The sequence below is a fragment of the Myodes glareolus genome, chromosome 22, assembly GCF_982192425.1.
Source record: "Myodes glareolus chromosome 22, mMyoGla1.1, whole genome shotgun sequence".
In the NCBI taxonomy this organism is placed as follows: Eukaryota; Metazoa; Chordata; class Mammalia; order Rodentia; family Cricetidae; genus Myodes; species Myodes glareolus.
The window spans coordinates 17,614,006-17,641,360 of NC_142047.1; the positions used below are offsets into that span (position 1 = coordinate 17,614,006).

General features: G+C 50.8%; 1 protein-coding gene across 1 annotated transcript in view; it reads left to right on the plus strand.

Annotated features, from left to right (window-relative positions):
• Nucleotides 1-27,355, plus strand: part of Nkd1 (NKD inhibitor of Wnt signaling pathway 1) — a 67,881-nt gene that overhangs the window by 23,420 nt on the left and 17,106 nt on the right. Inside the window, exon 4 of the mRNA XM_087900153.1 lies at nucleotides 25,458-25,524. Within this exon, the coding sequence (XP_087756279.1) occupies nucleotides 25,458-25,524 (67 nt within the window). The remainder of the gene's footprint in view (nucleotides 1-25,457; nucleotides 25,525-27,355) is intronic.

Here is a 27,355-nt window from a genome sequence, read left to right on the forward strand (position 1 = left end):
TCTCCAGAACTGGCCTTAGTTGATCTTGTCAGAGCTAATTAGGAGCCGGCCTCGCAGGCCTGGCCTTCCCTGGGTGGGAGGAGCTTGAAGAGGTGTGCCAGGAGCTCTCCCCCCCCATCTCTGCCTCGTTGCTCCTCAGCAGAGGCCCTTGGAGGGAGGCGCTAGGGTTTTCTTTGGCACTCAGTGAGCAAATGGCTCCATCTCCCTTTTCTTCTTAGCCCTGTAAAAATAAAAAGTTAAAAGACCTAAAGTTTGAACTGTAAAACCAAATACATGAAACCAAGCTGTTTCCATGCGGGAGCCACGGACTACGAACACCCAAGTTTGAAACTTCCTCTCCTCTGGATTTATGGAGGCCTCGGAAACTTTTTCCTTTTTCCTTTAAACATCAGATCGGCTCAGGGTGCACTTGAAAAGCATAACCCGGCGTGTCTCACAGCTTGATTTAATGCAGCTGGGTACTGTGAGGACTTCTGAGGGCCGTGATTCAGAGGCCTGCAAAGCTGCTCCACCACTCAGTAAGTGGGGTGTGTGTGTGTGTGTGTGTGTGTGTGCGCGTGCATGCGTGTGTGCGTGTATTCCTTAGCCAGGCTGTTCCACCACTCAGTAAGTGGGGTGTGTGTGTGTGTATGTTTCTTTGTCAAGCTGTTCCACCACTCAGAAAGTGGTGTGTGTGTGTGTGTGTGTGTGTGTGTGTGTGTGTGTGTGTGTTCCTTAGCCAAGAAACATATTCTGAGATGTATTAGACTCTCGCTGCCTCCCTGCTAGTAACCCAGATTCAGGCTCTGCAGCTGAGAGATGAGGAGACAGGTTTTCCTGAAGGAGACCTGTCCACATCAAAACATTCATTGCTTATGGGCCAGAATCAGTTGCTCTACAGAGTGGCCCTGGCCCAGTCCTGCTGTGGGACATCAGCAGGAGGAGGTCGAGGTGGAGGAGAAGACAGGAAGCAGGGCGAGGCTACTGGCCTGTGAGTCTCAGGAATCCACCTGTCTGTGCTGTACTAGACCCAGGACTGCATGCCTGTGCCACAGTGCTAACTTTTTACTTGGCTGCTTGGGGTTGAATTTTGGTCCTTTTGCTCACGCAGCGAAGGCTTTTACAACTGAGCCGTCTCCGCAGCTCCTGGAAGTCACTTTTGATCAAGGCAGGCAGAACTGAGCCCTGGGGTTTGGGAAGGCTGCATGGAGGAGGTGGGGGCTAATTTTATCTAGCAGATTTTTCTTTTGCTGCTTTTTGCCTTGAACTTGTCTCTCCTACTGAGGACTTGTCTCTTCACCCGTGATATTTTTCTTTCCTTTTACTCCTGGTTTAGACGAACTAACTAGCACAAATTAACTTTGGCTCTGCATTGGCCCAATACATTAGGATTTTATCATGCACCAGCCCTAAGCAAGTGTGTGGATTGGAAGGTAGCTTTTGGCCTCGAAGTGACTTGACCCAGGTGACTTCCATTTTGTGACTCGTTCTGTCCTCTTTTAGCTGCCTTTGTCCTCCCATCTGCTGGGATTCCTGGCTGCCGGGTGCAGGTTCCTCTTCTACCCAGGTTCCCTTAGTAGGAATCAACCCCAGCCTCACTTTGACCCAAGAGCTGCTGGGAGATGATGGCCCATCCAAGCTGTCATCTCACGTGAGGGAGCAGTGGTCTTGGGGCTGCAGTTGTTTCTTCTCAATATCTAGCTTGGTACTTTCTCCTTTGACGATGTCTGGGCCTCCTTGTGGCCTCCTCAGGTGCCTGTCTAGCTCTACATTGTAGGAGATTCTGCCGGTTACCACATGGGGTGACATCGCCACTGAGGCCCGCTGATGCTCTTCTGTGGACTCACACTTAGGCTTTGGACGCCCTTCCTGAGCACACCATTAGCACGGTGTGTCAGCGCCCGCGACACAGCCAGCCATAGCCTCACTGTTAGTTTGAGCCATTCCTTTGGTTATGTCTCATCTTGTTAGGAACCCTGTTGATCTCTGGAAATGTAGATACCACTGTGACTCCCTAGGAAATTCCTTTATGTCCATGGCCTCATATTTGAGATTAAACAGCTGGGCACAACAGCACGTGCCTATAATCCCAGCAGTAGGAAGACTGAGCCAGAAAGATGGAGGAGTTTGACTCAGGCTGACCTGAGCGACATGGTGAGACCCTGTCTCCGAATGGGATGGGATGGAGTAGAGTCTTCTAAGCCCTGGTCATTCAGAACACTGGCCACTGAGAAGTCCTCGCAGGTCTTCCCCAGGAATCGCACCTCTGCTCTCCAACCACCTGACTACGGGCAGTATGTGTGTGGTGGGGCCGCCAGCAATGGACTCTCTGAATTTTGTCTGTGTTGAGTTTCTGAAAGGTGTGACTGTGACACCATGATGCATTGCTGTGATGTACTGGCCATCAGTGGGCCAACGCTCACCTGACCTGCCTCTTCCCGTGTGTGCCAGGAGAGAGCGTGGTACTGGGGTCACATGCTTAGAGACAGAACTTGTGTCTGTGGGACCCACTTGTGTATGCGGAATCAAAGAAGGATTAGCTGTGCATAGGCACATTGTAGCAGCCCGAGGGCAGGCCCACCCTGGCTCAGCAGCACTGTTTCCCAGGGCATCCCCTGGCCAGCAGACTTGATGACAGAACTCACTACTGAGCATCATTGTGTCCTGTTTGGCAGAGCTTGCAACCTGCTGGGTTTTACTGTCCCTGTGAAGGTTCCATTTGCTCCACATTTTAGATTTATTTTCTTTATGGGTAAAGTTTGCCTACATGTATGTCTGTGCTTCATATGCATGCCTGGTACCCACAGAGGTCAGAAGAGGGCATTGGATCCACTGGAGCTGGAGTTATAGATGGTTGTGAGCCACCATGTGGGTGCTGGGAATCATAACCTGGTCCTCTGCAAGAGCGACAAGTGCTCTTAGCCACGGAGTCACCTCTCCAGCCCCCTGACCCGCATTTTAAAGTGTGGTGTTTCACTTAGAAGTCTGAATTTTGATCTTCTGTACAAAAACAGGAAAGCTGGTGTTTCTGGCCTTAACAACAGTTTCTCTACCCTCTCCTTCCTGCTGCCATGCTTGAACGGAACCCAGAGCTTGTGCATACCAGCCAAGTATTCTCTCGCTGAGCTGTATCCCCAGCCTTAGGTGTATCACTACGTAGCCCAGGTTGACCTTGAATTAGTGACTCTTCTACCTCAGCCCCCTGCATTTGCACCACATACCTTAATCCCTTAAGCTGGTTAGATTTAACTGGAGCTGAAGGCAGCTATGCCTCTGGACAGACCTGTGTCCCTAGAGGCCATAGTGCCCAGCAGTGTGCTATTCCATTATTCCTCTCTGTCTCTGTCTCTGTCTCTGTCTGTCTGTCTGTCTGTCTGTCTGTCTCTCTCTCTCTGCTTTCTTTATTTTCCTTCCTCTTTTTTTTGTGAATAGTGATGATTCATACTGGTTATTTGTTTTCAGAGAAATGAGAATGTCTTTCTCCATGGAGCTGAAGAATGCTCTCATGTGTTTCCTGTGCAAATACTAAATAGCTCCCACCTCATGTGTTTGTGTAACCTGGCTCCCGTAGGAGTCAAGGGGAACTTGTCTCATCTGCCCTGTTCCCTAGACACTCTGTCCCGAATACACGATCCCATTAGATTCTGTGGAAAAGCAGATTCTGTATGGAAATAAGTTGGGTAAGATTAGATACAATGACAAATTCAAGTCTCTACTGCAGGACTTCTCAGGGCCTGTACTGTGCCAGTGTGTGTTGTGAATCTCAGATGTGGGCTTTGGTTCAAACTCAGTGTTGCTCCCATTTAAGCAACTCATTTTCCAAGCTTATCTAGCCTGAGACCCCCTGAAGTAGTTCTGTAGGGTCAGAGTACTCTCCCTTGGGCCCTGCGTTACTCAGCGTGCACCTGCTGTGGTACCAGATGCACTGAGAGCTTTGTACCAGGTCCGTCTCTGCTGACCATGTGCCTCCTGTCATCGTGCAACTGAGGTTTCTAGTTCTCATCTTAGGGGATCTCTGCCACCAACTCAGAGCCAGTGGATTGGGAGCTGGGCAAACAGCAAGTACCTGCTCTCTGAGTTTGTGACTCTGGGTACTTATTGGGCTACACAGAGCTATTGAGTCGTTTCCTTTTCTATTTTTAAAAAACTTTCTTTATTTTACATATTTGATTGTGTTTATGTGTACCATGTGCCCATAGATGTCAGAAGAAGGTGTTGACTCCCCTGGAAATGGAGTGACAGATAGTTAGGAACCTCCACGTGGGTGCTGGGAGTTGAACTGAGGTCCTTTGAAGAACAATCAGTGCTCTTAACCACTAAGCCATCTCTCCAGTCGGATGAATCATTTTCTACTTCATGATGATGTGATGGCTCTTAGTGACTGTAAGCCTACAGGGACAAATTGGGACCTGGAAAGACTGATTCATTATGTATTGGTGTGAACTCCTTATCCCACCCACATTAATTTGGAGAGGACTGGGTAGAGCAGAAGGTAGGAGGCATGCCTCTCACTTCCCAGCACTCAGATGCTGCAGAACCAATGCCCAGAGTGGTGGTGGTAGCGGTGGCAACAGGATTGCCTGATGATTATGCAACATATCTGCCCGGCTATTTGGCTGAATCCTAGCCTTGATGTGCGTAGCTCCCTGATATGTTTCTGGAAGGCCAGAGTGCATTGCCTGCCCAAGGACGTCTCAGCTAATTAGCCCATTAGAGCCGATGGGTCTCAGATCTCACACTTGGAGCCGTCTGCTAATTATGCCTTGATTGTGATTATAGTTAACTGACGGTGAGCTCTTCCAGGCTGCTCAGTGTGGCCTTTCTCAGCTGTGTCCAGAGCCCAGCCAATAGGCAAGTCGTTTTTGTTCTGGTAGAGAGAGCCTTACCCTAGGTTCTTAAGGAGTCCAGACCTTGAAGTGCCCATTTCCAAATTGAGGTCTTGGCAAAGAGCACAGTGGCACATTGTCTTTAGACACCTGTGTGTGGTCGGGGTAGGGGGCTTACTGTTATTCATTGTGCACATATTCATTCTGGAAGGTTCTGGCAGCTATGCTGAGGGGCTGAGGCCACTCCCTTCATCTTGGGTCAGATGGAAATGTACCAGTTATTCTCTAAATTGGATATGCTATGAACTTGATGCAAGCTTGCTGCCCGGTGAAGATCAGGGGACAGAATGTGCCACTATTGTGCCTCAGGACCCAGGCTGCAGTGACCTGAGGCTAGGCTACATGCCTAGGCCAGAGGTTGTGGTTGATGAACTTGCTGTCCATGGAAGAGTGTCCTCTCTTACTTTGAACGTGGGCCCCCTGGAACTACTTTAACCAGTAGCAGGCAGTGGAAAAGGGATGCCTGAGGAGACTTGACGGCATTCTCTTTTATGCTCCTGAGGTTCATATGAGAAGTTGAGTGGCCGTGTGAGAAGTTGAACCATCTTGCTAGAAGAGCCATGTGGAGGGACTCCAAGGCTGAATGCAGCAGGGTTTCAAAGCCCAATTATCTCAACCTTTTAGCTATCCCTGTAGTGAGCCAGAAGCAGAGTGGACCACTGTGGGGTGCCAGTCAGGCTGAGCTCCCAAATTCCTCAGCAGAGCCCAGTAACCTGGAACATCCAGAAATGGCTATAGGGTCGGGGGAAGCCTCTGAGTTTGAAATTGTACAGCATATCCAAAGAGAGGGTGGCTTCATGTTAGCAGGGCATGGAAGACGTGTGTGCAGTCACCTGTCCTGTGCTACAGCATTGCCTCATGAGTAACTGAGAGGACAAGGGTGATCCATGCTTCTACTGCAGGGCTGTGCACATATGTGACAGGCAAACAGATATGTGTCAGGGTTAAAGGTCGCCTTTTCTCGTGGTATACGAGATGCAAAGGCCCCTGTGATTCAGTGAACTTATCTGTCAAGTAGGAGATGCTCTAATACCTGTAATCTGAAGATCTGAAATTAAAAATACTTCAAAATCTAAAACTGTGTGTGTGTGTGTGTGTGTGTGTGTGTGTGTGTGTGTTTCTGTGGATTGGGAGAGAGAGAGAGAGAGAGAGAGAGAGAGAGAGAGAGAGAGAGAGAGAATATGAGAATATAGGCCAGAGGTTAAACTCAAGTGCTAGTCCTTGGGTATTGTCCAGGTTCATTTGTTTATTTATTTATTTTTCTCTGTCTGTCTGTCTGTCTGTCTGTCTATCTACCTACCTATCTTTTATTTATTTTTAAGACAGGCTATTTCATTGGCCTGGAACTGACCAAGTGACCTGGCAGTAAGCTTCATGGCCTCTCCCTGTCTCCTGCTCCCCAAAACTGGGACTCTAGATGTAAACCACCATTCCTGGCTTTTCTTTTTTAGTGTGGATTTTAGGGGTTGAACTTGGTTTTCATATTTGTGGGGCTAGTAATTTATTAACCAAGCTTTCTCCTTATCCCTGAAACTTTTTGAGCACCAACATAATACCACAATGGAAAATTTCACACCATGTGGGCAAGTTATACTTAAAACATGGGTACCCTAAGAATATTGAATTATATTCCCTTTAGACTATGTATAGTGCATGTATAAGACAAAGGAGCTTTGTGTTTAGATGTGGGCCCCCCTTCCCAAAATATCTACCTTCATGAATGTAAATATTGCAAACTAAAGACATAAAAGAGTAAAAAAATAATAAGTTGGGCTGGAGAGATGGCTCAGCGGTGAAGAGCCCTGGCTGTTCTTCAATAGATCCTGAGTTCAATTCCCAGCAACCATATGGTGCTCACAACCATCACTACCATCTGTGGTGAGATCTGGTGCCCTCTTCTGGCCTGCAGGCTTACATGCAGAACTCTGTATACAAAATAAATAATTTTTTTTTTAAGTCTCTTTGAGCTGGAGAGATGGCCCAGCAGTTAAGAATGCTTGTTGCCCACACTGAGTGGCATAAAACCATTGTGACTCCAGCTCCAGGGAATCCTCTCTGTACTCTTTGGGTGTGTGCGTGCATGCACACACACACACACACACACACACACACACACACACACACACACACACGCACGCGCGCGCACACACACACACACACGTACACACACAAGTTGAAAATATTTAAGAATAAGAAGTTCTCCAACATGCTGGTTCCACTCATTTCAAGTAAGGGATATGCGTTCTGTAGTGACTGTTTACCCCATGGCTTTCAGGAAAGTTTTTCCGTTGTTTCTTAGCCTTTTGGCTGAGATCAACTGAAAGAGCTTTTCTCCTCTGTCACTGTAGCCGGTGCAGCTCCTAATTGTTACGTAATAGGTTGTCCCAGCATTTAGTGCTTTGGTGCCGTTTGTTCTCCCTCACGTGGACAGACTGGCTGGGGCAGTGTCATCAGTCTAGGTTGTGCTGATGTGGGCTGGTCTAGGTGGGACAGGTCTGACCTAAACTCTGAAGAACTATTGTAGATTGGTCTAAATTGGGCTGGGCTGATCTGGATTGGGCTAAACTGATTTGGATTGATTAGGGTTGGTCTGGTCTAGCATGGGCTGTACTAGTTGATCTGGTTTGGACTGAGCTGGGTTGGTTAGGTCTGGGTCGAAGTCATCTGAGCAGAACTGATCATGCTTGGGCTTAGCCGAGCTTGGTTTTATTTCCCTTCTGAGGACAGTTGGTAGGTTGGCTGCCTGCTAGCTGGGCTAGAATAGAACTGACCTAGACAAGTTCCCTCTTCTTCCTGTGTGTTCCACAGGCATTTCCCATCGCTGTAAGGTCCCAGGCTCTTTATCAAGTTTGTATTACTTCTATTCCTGTCCCCATGGCAGGTCATGTGTTTAAGCAAAGACCCCAATGTGAGGACATTGCAAAGCAAGTGGAGTCAAATGTGAACAAATGAGGCCACTGACATAGAGGTCACCCCAGCTGGAGCGAGAGATCTTTTGCCTACCCCCAGGCCTTGACGCTGGGCAGAATCCTGTTTTGGCAACTTTCCAAATGTGGCTTTGGAAAGTTTATCTGGCTCTCGGTTTTCTTCTCTCTAAAACTGGTATAGTCGAGGTGGAGAAATGGCTCTGCATTTGAGAGCACTTGTTAATCTCCCAAAGGACCAGGGTTTGATTCACAGCACCCGCATGGCAGCTCACAGCTATCTGTAACTTCAGTTCCAGAGGATCCAGTGCCCTCTTCTGGTCTCCATGAACACCAGACATGCATATGCTACACATATGCAGGGCAGATATATGCAGGGCAAAAATTTATACATATAACATTTAAAGCAAAACAGAAAACCCACACTGGTGTAATCATAGAATCCGGGATGTTGCAAGGGTTTCATAAGAAGGCAGGGGTAAGGCATGCAGCAGTGTCTGGCCAGATGAGCGTGTACAGATGGGAGCAATTATTCAAGCACCAGCCATCGGAGAAGCCATCGTAGGTCACAGGCACATGGATGCATGGTCTCTTCTGGGGCTGCTTGATGTCTTTTTCCTTCATAGATAAGCAAAGGTCTGGACTGTCTTAGGTGACTCTGCTGAGTCCGCCATGACTGGACAGCAAGGACCATCAGTACCTTCTCTTCTGAACACATCTGTTATAGCCAAGTATCTGAGGGCTCAGTGCTAGTATGCTAACTGGTATTGAGCCCCAAATGCCTTGGGACAGATGAGTCCAGATGTCTCCCTTCATGGGATTCCTTTTCAGGCCTTGGAGAGAGTCCCAGTGGTAGATGGTGAGACCAGTCACCAGTAAATTTCACCAGTGACACTAAGGACCAATAAGAGTCACTGAAGTCTGGGTATTATTACTGAATATTGGGCAGGGGCTGGGTTGGGCTGGTCTTCTCAGGTTGTCTTCTTAGGAGCTGTGTGGAGGGCGGGAAGAGAAAGGAGTGGTACCCAGCAGCTGGGGTCTGTCAGCGTGGATAGCTGGCCAAAGAATTCTGGCCTGTGCCTGAGAAGAGGCTGCCTTGGAAGTATATCCAGGCCTGGAAGGAGCTGAGAGCTCTGGCCAGCAGGCCTGCCCGGGGACTTGGGACTGGAATGCTGGGAATGGAAAGCTGGCCTGACTTCTGAGACTGCGGAGCTGGCTCTCTGGAGGCCTCCCTGCCTCCAGAATCCAGCAGCCAAACGTTTACACAGCCAGGCCTGCCCCTTGCCCTCAAGCGCACACCCTGGGCTCTGTGCTCAGCTGGACCCGGACACTGGGCTTTGTGGTTTAGCCCAGCCTTGATGTGAGATGTTTGGTTCTGCAGCTCTGCCTGGCCAGGATGTTGGGGTCTGGGACTCTGGAAGTTTTCTTTTGCATTCTCTCTCTCTCTCTCTCTCTCTCTCTCTCTCTCTCTCTCTCTTTCTCTCTCTCTCTGTGTGTGTGTGTGTGTATTTTGTGTTTGAGGCAGGGTTTGTCGTGTCCAGGATGTCCTATAACCCCCACAAGCGGAGGTTCTAGCATGTGCTCTCATCCTGGAAGTATTGCTTCCCTTCCTTTAGAACTGGCACTCACAGGAGGAGGAACAACAGTGGTAGCAGCTGCCATCAGTGAAGACTTGCTTATGCAGCAGATCTTAACCACCCATCTCTATTGGAGCACACCCCTGTTCGAAGCCACCCTTTAGTCCCTTCCAGCTTGGCAGAGGTGAGGCTCCTACAGACTGGCACACACTCCCGCCACATCCCTACAGTGATGCAGGTCATCTTCGACTGGACAGAAGCTGAGGCTGTCAGGCTACCCTGTGGAGCTAGACTCACCTGTGGCTGCCCCTGCCTCAGCCTTGCTACCTCCGTGCAAACTTCACACAGCTGTGTAGAATGTCCTCGCGTCCGACCTCTTCAAAGTACTGTTGGAGTACTGGACTTGCAGTGAATTCCTGAAGATGTCAGCAAGTGGGGCTGCTCAGCCTTGGCCACTCAGTTTAAGAATAGTAGGCACCTGAACCTCGGGCCTGTAGACCTGCTGGGCCCCAACTCAGGGATGGTGTTTGGGCTGAAGTGTTAACGATAGACCCCATCATCTACTGAGACTTCTAAGGCCGTGGATGTTCTTGAGCTGTCGCAGTTTAAAGCCATCTTTTAATCACCTTTGTGTCACCTTTGGCCTCATCTCAATGATACAGAAAGAGTTTTCCTGCCTTTGGATTGGAGGGGAAAGCCTACCCCATTAAGACTTACTCCTTGATGAGCTAGGAATTGCTTCCCATGTATCCTAAACAGAAGGCCCCCCAGCCTTTGCTCGAACACCTCCTGTGGCAGAGAACTTACCACTTGACCATTCCTTTCCTTGTTGGACTTTCCTGGCTCCTAGAGCTAGGGATCGAGAATGTGGGTCCATCCTCCCACTAATCTTGCTTTGCCTCAAGAGATATCGAATTGATCTTCTCCCTCTTTAGAGGGTGATCCTGCCCTGTGGAGAAGCGAACTACTGGCTGTTTCTACTCTTGTCCAGCTGATCCTTGGGTCCCCATCTTCATCTTCCTGCCAGCTCTGTGCTCTGGAGGGAGTTGCTTAGCCTCTCTGAGTCTTTGCTTCTTCATCTGTGAGATAGAGATGGCGGCTGGGCATGGTGACATACACTCGTAACCTCAACACTGGAGAGGCAGAGGCAGGACGATCAGGGGTTTGAAGCCAGCCTCTGCTGCTTAGTTTAAGGCAGCCTGGTCTACAAGAAACAGTGTTTCAGACAACAGTGAATGAATGAATGAATGAATGAATGAATGGTGAAAGCTGTAGTTCCAACCCTACACTTTCATGTAAGACATGTAAAGTGCTTTCATGCATTAAATTAAGATTGACACATGCTAAGTGTAACAATCTCAACTCTTCTCTAGACCAGGGCTTCCCAAATTAGAGTGTGCTTATGAGTCACACGAGGGTTCCGAACAGAGATTCTGACTTGGTGAGTCAGGTGGAGCCAGACCACACTTTGAGAGAAGAACAGTGTGCCTTTTTTTTGGTATGAGGTTTTACTTTCCAGGTGATGTCTCTAAATCCCATGGTAGGAAAATCATCACCTCCTATGCCAGCACTGTGATAAGCTCTGTGTGTGTGTGTGTGTGTGTGTGTGTGTGCTCATGCAAATGTGTGCAATGTCACATGCATGTGAATGGATGTGTGTGCATGCACATGTTTGCATGTGTATGTGGAGGCCCAAAGTTGACAGCGGATGTTTGCCCAAATTGCTTTTTATTTGTAGAGGATCTTGCTGAACCCAGAGCTCACTATGCTTATTTAATACAGCTTAGGGGACTAATTATTGATATTGAAGTAATTTTTATTCCTTTTCCAAGTTGGAAGCGTCATTTATAGACAGCTGTTCTGCAGTGTGCATGTATTGATAGATCTGAAAGAGAGGCATCTTACCACTTTTCCTGCATCGCCTTAATTGCCACTTGATAGAGCCTAGCTATCTGAGGGGCCAACTGAGGAGTCACCTATATCAACTTGTCTGTGGGGGATTGTCTTGATTTTTAATTAATTGGAGTGGGGAGCTCACTGTCACTAGCACCATTCCTGGGGCAAGTGGCCCTGGACTGCTTAACAAATGCTGGTTAAGCATGAGGCAGAGAGCAAAGCCTGCAAGCAGCATTTCTCCATGGTCTCTGCTTCCAGCTCCTTCCTGGGGTGTCTGTCTGGCTTACCTCAGTGGAGTATTGTGACCCGAAAGCGTAAGCCAGATAAACCTTTCCTTTCCAGTTTGATTTTGGCAGTAGTGTTTATCACAGTGGCAGAATCAAACTAGAACTATTTCCTTCTGCAGGACCTGGGATGAGTCATGTGACAAACCAGAGCAGATGGGATCCCGAGGGTCCTGAAGGATGGTACACTTTCTCAGGGATGGGAAGGAAAACCTCTGCTGGGGAGAAATTTCTGTGAGGGGTATAGGCTGAGCACTCCAGCATGGCTGGGAAAGGCACCCTAATATCAGGGGTTGTCCCACCTCCTGGGTGCCCTGTCCCAGTGCTGACCCTAGCTTCCCAGTTGTTTCTGGGATCATGGGGCTGCTTTAGCTATACCGGCACTCAGTTCCCAAGGCACCAGAACACAGCCTCAGGAAGGCCCTGTGCTGTTGCCGCTGCTGAGCCATTTTTGAGTTTCTTAGCTGCTCTCAATCTCAGTTTTCTCAGGTAGTAGTTCCTGCTTCTGGTATCCATGACAGAGTTAAGGACAGATGCTATTAATGCCCATGACCTTTGAGCCTGTCCCCATGTGCCAGCCTCACTGCCAAAAAGAAATCTAAAACCAGCCACTCAGGCTGAGACAGAAGAATTCTGAATTCAGGGCTAGCCTGGGGAGCTCTGACCTCAAGCAGTTTGAAAGCAGGATTCTCAGCCTTGTCTGTTCTCCTGCATTCTGCAGAGTGCAGGGGTCCTGCTAATGTAGAGGGGAACATCCACCTGACTCGGCTAGGAGCAAGGAGCTGGTCTCAGGCTGTAGCCCTGCCAAACCAGGAAACAGCTAGAGGCTAGCTCAAAGGACTTGGGAGTGGAACCTAGGCTTGGGATTCTGGTCTCCATCCGTAGCCTCTGCACCTGTGTTGTTTGCATTCTGAGCAGTGACTTGGCTGCTGCAAGGGACTGAGCTGCTGGAGGCTGGTGGCATCGCCAGCATCGCTGGCCCATGTTTTGAGTAGGAGCCAGGGCTAGATACTGGCAGAAGTCAGCTGGTGCCTGTCCCTGGCTTCAGGTTAGTGAAAGCTGTCGGAGGGCCAGTGCCTTGTCTCTGCTGCCCTCCCCTACCGTACCCACCCTGACTCATGAAGCCTAGTCCCCAATTTTTGCCTCTCTGTAGTAAGTCACTGAGGATGGTTTCCTGAACACATAGAGGAAATTCCGTCTTCTGGAGGAAGAAAAAGGTGCTGTCTCCACTGCCTACTGTGTGTATACGTGCCTAGGTGTGCGTATGTGCATGACGTGACAGGCTTGTGAGTCTTAAGGGCTTCAGGCGCAGGGAGGGAGGGAGTTCATAAAGAGACTGGGCTTTCCAGAACAGAGGGCTTCAGGGGACCATACCCCAACTCCAGGACGGCTTCTCTGGAAGTCTGCAGGAATGAATCAGGAGGTGGCGAGAGGAGAAAGGAAGCTTTTGCACAGAGGGTGATGACTGACTGAAGTGAGAAGGACAGACAAATGAGGTGGCGGTGCCAGCGCAGGGAAGGGCAGAAAGTGACGGACAGCACATCCCTAGGTCAGTTACCCTAAGTACCGGTCGCTCTTGTGTTCCTATTCTTGTTCATAGCACCTTTCACTGTTGAAGGTGTTCTGCTTAGGGCAGTATAATGATAGGGACTCCTGCCATGGCTGGGCTGAGTAAAGTAAAGAAGACCCATGTGCTAGAGGCTGGATCCCTAGGGCAGCCTGGCAGGGGTTCAGTAGCAGGAGTGTGAGAACCTGAAAGTCATTGGTAACTATGCTCTAGGAGGGAACCTCAGGACCTTAGCCCCCACCCCAACTCATGAGGCTAATGTATTGTTCCCCACTGTTGCCATCCATACCTCCCAGTAGCTTCGGAATGATGTGGCCCCCTCACCACAGTCTGGACTCTCTACCAGACATGTCCTACCTATATGATGTCATTCACTAAGTTCATGCTCAAGAAACTGTTCAATCAAGTATGCCCCCCCAAAAAAATTATAAAAAGATTGGCAGTGTTTTCAGAAAGTTTATGACTTTGCTAGGTACATTTGTGACAGTGATGGGAGGTGATTAGGTGTGTGTGTTTACAGCAGCGGAGGCCAAAGCTGAGGCTTCAGGCCCTGAAGTGAGGATAGCCAGGGCTGGATGGGAGCTGAGCCCTTCTGACTGGAAAGCTGAGGCTCTCCTGCCACCCACGGTGAAGGGAAACCTTGGGAGTTCTGGGGCAATACATCGTGGGCCTGGCAATGTACTGGTGACGAAAGGAGGGTACAGAAAAACAGAACTCAGCAACCAGGATGGAAAACAAGCTCAAATTGGTTTAAGCAGGAAGAAGGAGATTAGTGGTTCACATTATTGAGATGTCTAAGGGGACCTAGCTTCAGGCATGGTTTGATCTAGGGGCTCAGATGGTGTTGGAACCTGTTTTTTCTTGCTTCACTGAACCCTGATTTCCTGTGTTCGTTTTTTACTCAGCTAGGATCTTCCTGTAAGGAAGCAAGTGTTTCTAGCAGTTGAGAATTCCAAGCTCATTATTGCAGATGTTCTGAGAATGCACTGGGTCGCCTTGGTCTGGCTTGGGATACTGCACAGTTCTCATTGGCTAGGCTGCATCATGGTCAGGGGAAGAAGTCATCCCTGACCACCAGGTGGACAGGGTGGGGTGGGGGATTAGGATTTCCCTGTTACATGTGTCCAGATAGAGACACAAAACTCTTGTTTTAAATTTGTTGCAAATTTTGCACGGGGAAAGCCTCACACTAAGCAGTTACGTGTTCTGTCTGAGATGCCCAGCACACTGGGTAGAATCCAAGACCATCAGTAACTCTGGGGACAGGGTACAGATACTGGGAGGGGCTGGACAGGAGCTTCTGACTCACAGATGCTACAATACATACAGTTAAAAAGAGAGACAAAGCTATGCTTCAGCCTGGAATCCCTCAAAGAATGGTCTGAAGTCTGTCCTAGACTTGCAGATGGATGATCTGAGAGAGGAGCTCTGGGGATAATGTACTCAGGAAGGGTTGACCATGTTTAAATGAGGTCCCTAAAGATGAAGGAGGAAGTGTTCCTTCCTGTCTGCCAGCAGAGACGGAGGCCTGGTTTAAGATCCTATGCTTCCCTGTGTAGACTGGCCTTCCTATGACTTCTGAGTCTGGACCCATTCTGTCTGGTTTGTATGAGCCCGAGCAGCTGGCCTTCCAATGGCCTGTCCACTGCCTGGGAAGTCACCACATGGGGTCAGAGCTCCCCAACTCCACAGTTAATTCAGTGGGAACCCCTCTTAGGTCAGGCATTCCAGAAGCAGAACCTGAGGTGAGGATTGTCTCTGATTTCTTTTAAGGATGTCCCGAGACAGTCACATGAAGGAAGGAAGAGGCAAAGGTGCCATTTCTGGGTAGGTTCTGGGCTCTGGCTTGGTCTTGTAAGGACCTCCAGACTGTGACATCTTTCTAGAATTTGCCCACACTCACCATGGGCAGCAACCTCCTGCACCTTTCTCGGGCCACCCAGTTCCAAGCCTTCAGACCAGGTGCCGGGGTTGGCTCCTGAGGAAACCTCACAGGGATGGATGCTGGGAGGCCTCAGAGAGTCCCATGTACCAAGCTCTCCAGAGTGGGAGTTAGTTATCCTACCAAAGGCTCTCTCCAGGCCCTGCTGCAGATGTCAGCAGAGGTGTGAGACGTTCCACGCTGGGGACCCCTGGATACTCTACGAGGTTTTTCTGTTGGCTGGGACTGAACTGGCTACACGCAGAACCTGCTTCTGCCTGTGGATAAGTTGGGGAACTCTTGCCCCTACTTTGGGTCTTTGGGGTTCTAATGGTGACTCTACTGCTGGAATGTTGTCTCTTTGAGGCCTATTTTCCCATCTGTTCTCAGGTTCTCCTCCAAGTCCACAAATAAACTGATAGTGGGAGGGTCAGGAAACCCATGTACGCGGCGCACCACTGTCTGGGGGCATCCCTAATGGGTCTCCCATTCTGCCTGGTCTGATGCCAGCCTGTGACAAGAGGCTGTGTGGACCTGTACTGCATTCTCCCCTAGGTCACTGTGGTCCTCAGGGGCCTGGCCTACACAGAAGGATGTGATCCTTCCCAGGTGCACTTCTTTCTTGCTTCCCCTTGCAGATCCTCAGCCCCTCACCTGAAAAGTTTGGGCTCTCTAGGTTACCAGGGTCAAGAGGTGATGGATGAAGCAACAGTTGTCGATCTCCTCTGTCCCTGAACCTAAGCAACCTCCTTCCTTCTCTGCTGGCCACACAGCCTTTGCCAGACTCAGGCCACCAATGGCATGGGACCCTGACATCCATACAAGGGCAAACACTGACCTCTTGTAACCCAGGGTGTTCTTCTGTCTTTGGGTTGACTAGAATGTGACAATGAAATCTGGTGTGTGGTGGTGACTACACCCTCTTTCTTCACGTGCTCCCAGTGATAGCTCAGTTGACATGCTCCATTGGTCTCCTGCCACTTCTGGAATCCAGGTTCTACTATATCTAATAGACCAGCAGTCAGTCCCCAGATTGCTAGGCAGGCAGGGTCTTCAGGACCTCCAGGTGGCTGAGTGCACGGGAGCGTTCTGCAGTGTGTGGTAGCTGGAGACCCCATCACCTTGACCTCATCGCTCTTCCAGTTGACTCCTGTAAACCCCACTAGCCACACAGGTACTAGTCATACAGGTTTCTGGCACAGCGCCTTGCCTTTTCTCTGCCGCTGGTGGTGAACATCAGGTGACCTGCGTGCCAACTGGCATAGCCTCGGAGAGCATTTTTGGTGCCATGTCTGTAACCTTGATGTATGGGAACATGTGGATAATTTTAGCAGAGGCACTCATGTCCTCTGGGCTCTTGGGCCACTCCTTTTTTTTTCTTGGAGAAAAGAATGTTTTCTCAGTCTGTAAACAGAGAGCTGCGTGGGTTGCTCAGCTCGTGCCTGGTGCATGCCTCCTGTCAGGCCTGGTATAGTATTACAGATGGTGCTGAGTCCCAGAGAAGACTAAGGAAGGGAGTGGGTGCATGCTTGGGAGGGGCTGCATTTTAAAATAAATTTAATAGTAAATTAATAGTAAAACGCTGAAGGAGAGAAGGGCTTTCTAGAGAAAGAGCAAGCCAGAAAGAAGATGCTGCAGGTGCAGAGAGGCCCAAGTAGGCGATGTGCTGAACACCAGAATAGCAAAGAGAGGTGTCTACCATGACTGCAGCAGACAGCGAATGGGGATCAGTGGATGACGCACCGTCGGTGGTGCCTGGATAAAGAAGTGGTGGGGAGCAAAGTGCAGAGAACGGTCTCTGTGGTCCTGGTGTCAGTGCTGGGACACACTGGGGATGGGGCGGAGGTGAGAGTGTGTGGTGCCGGCCTGTGATTGAAGGGTGGAGCCTACAGTCTGTGCTGATGGATGGAAGGAAGGAAAAGCTGTAGGAGAAGCCTCAGCTCACTCCCTGGTCTGACCTGGGCAGCAGTGGAGACTGCTATATTTGAACACAGGGACGACCAGGGAGGATGGGCTTGGAGAAGCTGTGGGTTGGTATGGAATGCATAGGCTTATGGTGAGTCTGACAGAAACCACATCTTAATAATAATGAAACTAAAAAACTTAACATTTTAGTGTAAAGGCTGTGCATGATCAGAGAGTGGGGTGAGGGTAGTAACAGTTCTCATAGTACAGAACGTGGGGATGGAGGCACCAGGTGCTCCTGTCTGCAGGGTCACACGGGCAATTGCTGCACTGCCCACTCATCCCATAGCAGGAAGGACTCCAGACTGGGTCTCACATGGGCTCCCTGGCAGCCGGTTTCTTATGTTTGCCTCTGCGTGATCCTTGTGCACCCAAGTATCAGGTTGCATAGGCTCTGGGATTCAGATCAGTCCTCAGGCTGAACCTCTTGATTCTGCCCAAATGGAGTGGGTGGGAAACTGAGGTATATGACTCCACTAGTGGAAGGAGGTATGAGACCACTGTTACGAAGGGCAGAGAGCTCTGGATAACCCAGCACAGATGGGCTGGGCTCATTGGCTTGTGGGGAAGCAAAAAGAATCCTCTGTCTATCTGTCTCTCTGTCTCTGTTTTTGTGACAAAGTCTTTCTACATAGCCCTGTCTGTCCTGAAACTCACTATGTAGACCAGGCTGGCATCAAACCCATAGCGATCTGCCTGCACTTGCTCCAGCTGCAGGGTGGTCAGAAGGGCTCAAAAGCCCTTGGCCACTCCTGTCGTCAGGTCTCAGCCATGCAGCCACAGGCCAGTGACGGGGCAGGTGAGCAGTGTGACAGGCAGTGGCCTGGCAGTGTCAGTGGAACTTAGGAGGTGGGAAGGCAACAGCCTGGCCATGTGCCTTTTGGGACAGCACAGATGCCTGATCCCTGAAGACCTCAGAGAGGAGAGGACAGTGGAGTGACAGTGAAGGTCCCAGCCAGGAACTGAGGGGGACAGTTCTTGCTCTAGATGTGAGCTCATTGCTTTATGCACAACTCATTTGCCTGTTCCAGCAGTTGGAGACAGCAATGAGCAGGCAGAACCTCAGTATCTACAGGGCTCATGTTGGGACAGCATCTGGCCTCAGACCTGGCACCATGGAGGGTTTAGCTAAAGAGGTACCAGACTCTGCATAGCACTAGATGGCTGTCACACTCGGCTTATGTTAGTTCCTGTCATCACTGTGGCCTTGGTCTTATGGTACCTGTACCCCCATGCTCCAGTGAGCTCCAGGGCTCTACTGCAGAAAATCTCTAAACTTTGGCTAGACCATGCCCTGGCTGTTCTGGTCAGCCTCTCCTGCCCCAGGACTCCTGCTTCAACCCTGAGATTCAACACAAGAGAGCATACACACTTTACCAGTCTTGTTGGTTTGGGCTTATCCCCCTCTCCGCCCCCAGCCTTCTTTACTCCATCCATAGAAATCCTATTCTAAATGTAGTTGCTGTTCTATGGGAAGAGCCTGGGAGTCCCTGGTGTTTGCCTTGCTCCGTGTCCCTTCTCTCTCTCCCCTGCTGTTCGAGTGAGCCTTGCCGTAGGGGTGGGACTGCGCCATGTGCTCTCCACATCCTACCTTTCTCAAAGCCTGCCTGTTATTCTTCTGTGGGGTGGGACTGGAGACGGTAAAGTAGTGGACATCTGGCATTTTAATGACTGTGTCTGTTCAATGTGAAATGCCCCTCAAAAGCCTCGAATATAACGAGGACTCACATCCATGTTTTCACTGATCTCATTGCAAGGCCGAGGAGAGGAGGAGGGGGAGAGGATGAGGATATTTAACACACTTCGAGACGTTTGAATATTAGCCAGCTGCACACCTGTAACTCCAGCTATTCAATAGCCAAGGCAGGGGGATCACAAGTTTAAGGCTAGCCTGGCAATTGAGACTCTGTCTCAGCATAAAAAGTATAAATATAAAAAGACTGGGGAGCTCAGTGCCAGAGTAATTGCCTAGCATGTAGAAGCCCTAGGTTCTATCTTCAGCACCCCAGTGCTCTATTGGGTAGGAGAAGAATATTAAGAGGCTTAGGTAGGAACTGCCTTGAAGGAAGTTGTGCTGATAGTGGCATAAGGATTCCATGGCACACAGATTCCACAGCGTGCAGAGTGACAGCCTGGGCAGGAGACTTTGTTGATCTGAGCTATGACTGGCTGATGCCAGAAGTGTGCAGAGCCATCTCTGGGGATCGTCTGTGTCCTGTGGGGCCCTCCCAGATGTCTGATGTCCATCTCCCTAGCAGCAGACTAGGCATCCAGGCTGCATGCTTAGCTGTGGGGGCCAGCTGGGGGCGCCGCAAAGAGCACTCTGATTACATCCTGGGCAGATAAAAATAGGAGCAATGCAAGGAATTTTAATCACTGCTCCGTGTCTTTGGAGCCACGGAGGCTGTTCCTTGTGAGCCTAGGCAGAAGGCCAGACCTGCCTGTGCCTCAGAGCTACCTCCCTCCTCTGAGCAGCACAGTTGGGCCAGCTGGGGAGACTAGAGGGGCCACGGGCAAGGGTGGCACAAGCAAGCCTCCCACAGCTCCTGAGCTTGGCCAGAATCTTGGATTCTAGCTATCGTAGGCTATGGCTTGGTCCTGGCTCTGTAAGAGTCAGGATTGTATAGCAAGGGACAAGTTTAGCCTGAGTGCTGTTGCAAGAGAAGAGATTAATGTGATGGCAGTGGTCACCTTCCCAGGTCACGATGCCTGGAGGTGAGGTAGGGGCAGTGTTCCTGGTGCTAAAGTCTATCCAGAAGACATTTATTACATTTGTCCAGCACCTGATGGATGTGTCCAGTTCATGGCCCACAAGATGTAGGCACCCCAGGAAGCTATGAATGCAACTTAACACAAAATGGTAAACTTATCTAGAACACCTAGTTTTTTTGCAGGGTTTTTGTTAATATTGTGTCAAAATGTTCAAAGGTTGAACACATACATAATGGATGTGTCAGGTACTATTCCAAGACCAAGTCAGCCAGGTCCCATCATGTGGAGTTTGCTTTCAGAGATGGTCGTTCACAGTCTTTTGTTCATTGGCCTCTCTCTGTGACCTCCATTTGGGCTAAAGCAGTAGACTTTGGGAGCTGGAGCTGAGGCAAGACACAGCGAGAGAGGCAGGTGTCTTTCCCAGCTCCCGAGAGTCCCAGGCACTGCTGGTGGCCTAAGTCTGGCAGACAGCTAGAGGAGCTGAGGGCTCCCTGCCTTTCGTTCTTGTTCTCTGGGAGCAGCCTGCTGAGATCTTGGTTCTGATACTGTTCTGGGGCCCAATGGGCTTGTGTTCATCTTACCCCTGGGGAGAGAGTGTTCCACCTTCCTGTCACGGGAGCCAGTGCTTCTGGGAGCCTTGTCTGTTCTCTCAATCCTTGGATGGCGACTGACTTTGTGTCCTGGCCCTGCGTGTTGCTCATTGTTGACCTGGATGGGCAGTTCCCAGCACCTATGGCCTACGGTGCTCATGAGTAAGATGGGTTGAGGCCGGAGAAGTCTGGGGAGTTGAGAGAGCAGAGGCCCAGATTCGTGGTGTGTGCTAGACACAGAGAGAGGCCGCGGGTGGTGAGCAGCCTTGGTTCCCCATCTCTTGTTCCCTTCATGTGCCACAGAAGAACAATCAGCTGCTGATGGTGTTGGTGGCTAGATGCCCCAGGAGTCCTGTAACCAGGAGGTCGTAGCCTCCTGGGCCTGGAGGACCCCAGCCTTCGCTGCTGTTTCTTCTCTGTGATCTCTTGGACCCTTCTCTCCATCTGTCTGAACTCCAGGTCCCTCTTCTGTGAAGTGGGCCATCATCTGCGGTCTTGTGAAGTCAGGATTTCATTCCCTGGGCGACACGTGGATGTGCAGCTGGCCCTCTGTGACTGTGGGTTCTACACCCACCCATTCATCCCGTAGAAGATACACATGGGAAAAACAACCTTTGTATTGAACAAGTACAGACTCTTTTCTTGGCTGTCATTCTCTAAACAGAGCAGTGTGACAGCTGCTTACACAGCTGCACTTGTTGGAACTGAGAGCCATCCAGAGATGGCTTAGAGACTTCGAGGGAGGTTTGGGGCTCCGCAGATACCGTGCTGCTTTATCTAAGCCCTCAGAGCCCTAGGATGTGGATGTCTTTGGAATCAGCCCTGATGGAGCCCAAGGGACCACTGTCTCATCTCTGAGTGCTCGAAGGATTCTCTCAAGGCTAGGTGTTTGACTGAGGTTCTGTGTCTGTGGCCAGGGCATCCATTCCATACCCTCTCTGGCCTCTTGAGTGCCACACGGTCCCTTATAACTGTCACTGTTTCCTAGGTGCACAATAGTGGCATCGTATCCCCTGCATGTGTTCCCGTGCTTCTCCGTGGGCTATGCTCCATGTAGCAAGCAGAGAAGTCCCACCACCCCACAGGGAAGACCCACACTGTATATTTTGTTAGCATTGGGGAATCTCTTGGCCCTAGATGTCAGTGAACTTAAATGGGCTCTCAGAGAGGGTAGAGCTGCTGGGAACTAGGTGACTGATTATCAGGATGGACCAGGAGGACATTTGAGAGCACACACGAGAGGAGGCTATGGCAGAAAAACGGGGGAGACTGAGATCGAGGTTCTTAACTTTATATCAGATGCCACCTGGACATTTTGATCCCTTTTCCTTGCCTCCTCTTTGACATAAAAAAAAAATTAAAGTAGGAGAATGGAGCGGTCAAGTTCAGTGACACTTTTATTGCCACTCAGCTGTGGAGAGGGGCTGAGCCCGAGCTGGACTAGCCCTGCCCTGCCTCTGACAGCAGAAGGTGGAGCATTCTGTTAGCGAGGCTGGGCTGTGTCTGCAGAGTTCGTGGAAGAAAGAGTTTGCTGTGCTTTCCTTCAGGGGCTAGCTAGGACAGGCTGCTTGGATCTGAGGGTTCTGGGGTGGCCTGGGCTGTGCCCCTCTTCCTGGAAAGTCTCAGTCCTGTGCATTCCTGAGTCTACATGGTACCGCGTTCTGTGGGCACCAAGAGTTTGCTTAAAAAATGTGTGGCACCCACATCTGTTACCTCTTAGAGAACAGAAAGATTGACAGAGACCTGCTGGGGCCTTACGTGGGGGAGACTGAGTTCAGGAGCATGAAGCCCCAATGACAAAGAGGAAAATCCCTAGCCTGCGCCAACACTCCCCAAGGCCCCACTTTGATGTGGTTTTCCGTCCCGGAGGCCTTATAAGGCAGTGTGCCTGTGCCTCTTAGCTCGGGACTGGGCGGGCTGCACACCAGTGACCGGAGAGGTTGCTCTTCTTGGGGCCCAGGGAGGGGTAGAGGCTGGGCTCCAAAGGGGCAACCGAGGGACAGCACTGGGACTTTAAAGGCTCATGAAGGCCACGTGTCCTGACAGAATACTAAGCCAGGCTCTAGCCTTAGTCAGAACTTGGAGTAAGTCTGAGGCCCACAGTCCTGGAAGCCAGAGGAGACAGGGCCTAGGCCCTGGGTCCTAGGCATTAGATAGTCCTTTGTCTAAGCCCCAGATTCAGGCCTCTTACAAGAAGGTGTAGTGGTAAGGGTCGGCCTCTCTCTGGCCTGGGCAAGTCACGAGACTACTCTGCCTTGGTTTTCTCATCTATAGAGTGGGTATAATAACAGCATACCCCACAGTGGTTGCCATGGGAGGACAGCTGGGTCTGGTCAGTCCCAGCATTTCCAGCACGTACTGATAGTTGTTTGTTGGTGAACACAGAGGAAGCAATGAATGGTCACTGCTGGTTGATCTTCCAGCATGGAGGCAAACACTCCCTTGTCTCTCAGAGTCACTCTGAAACTGCCCTGTGGGCTGTATCTGTGGAGGGGGAGCCAAGGCACATGGGAGGCTGAGCTGCACCTTCTAGACTTAGCTTGTGCAGTGAGCTGTGTTTGCACCACCCCTGACTGCCTGAGCCCAGTTCTGTGCCCTCTCTGCTGTAGGCCCCATGGGGCTCACTACAGCTGTGAGGTCTGAGTGTGCAGCTTCCACAGCACCTATCTGCCTTCCTGCAGGAGGAGGCTACAGGTCTGTGGCCATGTGGAAGGAGCTTATGGCCAGGCGGGAGCCAGGACCAAGCCCAAACCACAGAGGAGGAGCTAGCTGTGCTCCTGAGTCCCACTGGGTAGATCGGAACCCTTAGTCTCTGGGCCACCAGAGCTGGTGGCCAGGCCCTGTTTTATGCATTGTTTGAGGTAAGGTGTAGCCCAGGCTGGCCTGAAACTTACTGTAGAGAGGGTTCCACTCCCTTCCTTTCTCCTTCCCTTCCAATCCCCTCCCTTTTTGCATTGCTGTGAGTGGAGCCCAGGGCCTTGCACAGGCTGGACATGCCGGACAAGCTCTCCGAGTACTCTCTCACTGCTCGCGAGTTGGGCAGAGCGGGACTGTTGTGGTGGCCAGCGTAGGCTATCTACCACATGGCAGCACTGCCTGCCATGAAGGAAGTGTCCAGTGAGTGTTCGCGGTCTCTCCGTAGTGTAAGTTCACCTGAGTCCAAATGCTAGGAGAGCCCAGAAGCCAGGGCCTGACCCAGGGTTGGCTCCCCATGTTGCATTTCCTGGGTCTAGAGACCATGAACAGTTTATGCCAAGACCCCGGAGTGGCCCAGGGAGCACTGCAGCGTGTTGCAGAGCATATACTGTGTGTGAGCTCACCCTCTGCGGGTGTGCAAGACCCGTCATTCACAGTGCTGATGGTGGGTGTGCAGTATCAGCAGATAGCTTCCGTGGCTGCACTGTTGGGGTGATCTGGCAGTAACACCAGTAGAAAGTCACAGGACCTCAAAGACTCGTCATTGCCAGCCTCCTTGCTGTGGTGCTGTCAGGGCTACTGGGGTCAGTGCCGAGCCCACTCTCTCCTAGAGGACCCAGCGTGAAGGCCTTTGTCCCCTTCAGGCCTGCTGCTGCTCCTGTCACAAGCACTGCCTGTAGCCTTTCAGGGCTGAAGAGATGGCAGTATTCTTTGTCGCATGAAAGTGGGGCTTTAATTGGCTGCTGGGGTGTCCCCGCCATCTGATGATGCCACCTGTGTGTGTACCTTGCCTGTCACTATCTCCAGACTCCCTGTCAACTCTGGCTCTGTTAACACAAACAGCCAGGTTACAAGCCTGGGAAATGTTCAGTGATTACGATAATTGGCAAGAAGGGGAGTGAAGGAAGCCACCGGGGTTTGAAGTAAATGGGACGCGAGAGCAGGAGCAGTCACGTTTCAGCCACCTTGAAGGAGTGCCTAGAAAGATCTAGGCTGCATGCACACAGAGAGCTGTTTGTCTCTAAAATAAAAGATTAGAAGCCACCCTGTGGCTCTGTCCAGTGAGCACCCACTATTTGCAGCATTCTTTGCTATGCCGTGTCAAGGCGGCCCTGGATGTTCTTTAAGCATCCGAAGTGCCGAGTTTGGGTGGTTGGTATTCTCTGCTAGTGTTGCCAAGGCCAAGGTTTTTATGGTCACAATGAGGCATTGGTAGCAGCTGGTGTGTTTGGGCTTTTTCAGTGTTTGTTATTTGCTGGACTTTAGAGGCATCATCAGATGAACCATTGTGACATTAGGAGAGGGAATATGGCGTACCCCTCCATGACCTCTTCTTTCTTTAAGAGGAGTGTTTTCCAAACTGGGCCCTTGGGATGTGTGCCCCACACTGCAATATATAGAGCAGAGATTCCTATGTTGATAACTGTGGTGAAGGCCCTGAGAAGTCTCACATTAAAAGGTCTTGTTTAACTTTATCTAAATAATCTTAGGTTTCAAAATTCCTGGCTGAGTACCAATAAATAGAGAAGCCATTTTGCAAGATGCAGTCTAATCTTTCTGTATCTCTCGTCTGCTGGGGTGAGTCAGACAGCTGGGGCTTTAGTCTCTCTCCACATCTCAGACTTTTCCTAGCCTGTAGGACAGCAAAATTTCCTTTGCCAATATGACAGTATGCAAACGGCAGCTTGACAAGGCTGCTAGGAAGGACCCCTGCCACATTGGTTCCAAACATCATCAGCTTCTGGAGGGGACAGATCAGGCATGGGCCAAGGCCAGGGTAGTGGGAAAATGAGACCGTGGGCAAGACGTGGAAGCCCCAGGGAGGATCGCTGGAGTCATGGCCTACAAGCCCAGGGCATTAGCCAATGTGTTGGCACTACGTTTGGCCTTGAGGGCAATAGAGATTTACCAGAGAAGAGAGCAGAGAGGGCCCCATATTGTCTGGAGGAAGAATCTAGACTGAGTGCTTTCTGAGTCTGTGGCTGTGAAGCTGGCTAGACAGGGAGGGGGCTGCACAAGGGACACTGATCTTACCTGACATTCCAGTGGGAGAGTGGGCTTGGTCTCTAGGAGAGGTGGGTCCTAGGTGGGTCCTGGGCACTGAGAAGCCACTGTACTATCACATGACTAGGTCTATCCAGTCTGGTTGGTATCTTGTGCCCAGGGTTACCTGTCCATCTAGCCAGGTGGGTTCCTGCTGGGCCCCACCGTCTGGTAACCCGTTGCTCTGTCTTCCCCAGGAGCTCGTGGGTGACACTTCCAGAGAGGCACTTGGTGAGGAGGACGAGGAGGACTTCCAGCTAGAAGGTATGTGGGACTTAGTAGCGCTGTCTGTGGTACCAGGGTGGGGGAAGGCCCACAGAACCCAGAAGGGGTAGGCAGAGAATGTGAAACCCCTCCCAGTACCCAGGGTTTTACCCATACCCTGTGCTCAGAAGCTACCAGGCTTCTGGCAGGCCATCACAGGCCTACCCGCCTATGGTGGTGTCGGTGATAGTGAGTGAGTGTCCGTCTGGATACTGCACATGACAGCTCTTTCCCCAAGACCATCTATGTGGTGCCCTAGCATAATCACACCCAGTCTGCCTCTGGCCTCTTGCCTCTCTCCTCTGGTCCCTTATGCAAGACCCCTCCTTCCTCCAGTAGAAGTGCCATGCTGTTGAGCTAGTGACAGTGGCCTGGACCCAGCCTCTAGCCTGCTGGGTTTTTTTTCTGGCAATGCCTGTGTCCCTATCTGTAAGAGTGAGAGCTAATGCCTGCTGCTGTGGACTGCCCACGTGGCTCAGCTGACTTCCCATGACTATGGCAGGCAGAAGCAGAGAAGGCTTCCCTCTGCCTGTCACTCTTTATGGGAAGAGCACCTGGCCAGTATTGAGCAACCCAGGAGAGCAAGGACCCTGTCCGTTTTTTGAGACCCTTGGAAGAGTCCTGGACACATTGCCTGCTTGAGATTCTCCGGCTACTCCTGTTGTAGTGGCCCAAGCCCGCCCTAGGGCAGGGATGTGGCTGTGCATGGCACACTGTCAAGGACAGAGGCCCCTGAGTCCTGCCCACACAGCCGTACACCTGCTGGATCTGGGGCTGTGGTATCCCTCTGTGCTCCTGGCTAGGGGAGAAAACTGGTTCCTAAATGTCGTCTTTGTTTTTCTGTTGGCCAAGTTCATTGCCTCTTGGCTGCTAGAGAGCTGTTTAAGGGAGAAAAAGGGCCATGTGAGGCGTGAAGATGAAAAGGAGTCTCTGGCCATCCCCGGAGAGGAGGGCTTTGGCTCCTGGGTTGTTCTGTAAAGCTGCCCCTAATCCTGAGTCTTAGCCGCCTTAACTGGCCAGCTGGGAGCGAAGCAGGAGATTAAGGCTGGCTTGGTGTGCAGGGCTGTGAGCTCCTTTTGAACTTGGGAAAGAACAAAGTAAACATCAGAGGTTCCAAGCTGACTGCAGGCCTGTGTGGCAGGGTGTGGAAAGTCTCCTTTGGGACTCCAGCTCCAGCCTGGGACGTGAGGGGCAGCCCCTCATTCACTTCCAGCACTCACATGGCCTCTCAGGCTTATGCCCTGAGTGCAGGTCAGTGCTGGCCTGGTAGGCAGGCCCATGATACTTCCAAGGGTGGTCGGTCCATCTTGTGCACCCCCTGATTTATGTATGTCTCCTATCCCCAGGATCTTCCTGTTGCCTCTCACCTGAAGCTGCCCCTACCCATCCCAGCCTGCTGGCTCACTTCTGTCTCTGGGCTCCAAGCAGTTTTTCTATCAACCCCAGTGCCCATTTGGCATCTGCTGTAGAAAATTAGTTTTGCCGAACCTGGCAGTCCATTGGTGCTTTACCACCTTGTGAGGCTGTCAAGGCTGCTAAAGTCTGTGACCCCCAAAACAGAACCCACAGGAGCTTGGTATCTGTAAAGATAAAGAGAAGCCTGGGTGATGGGGAGACACTGGGTACAAGGCGATTGGTTAGGGATGCCAAATTGAAAATCCTGCTGGCCATCCAAGTGGAGGTGCTGAAGTGGTCAAACCACCTGGCTGCTGGGGACTGGAGTTAAGGGACAGTGTACTAGAAGGTACAGGACAGTGTACTAAAAGGTACAGGACAGTGTACTAGAAGGTACGGGTAAGGGCTTCTCAAGAGGCAGTTCCACTCACCCGTC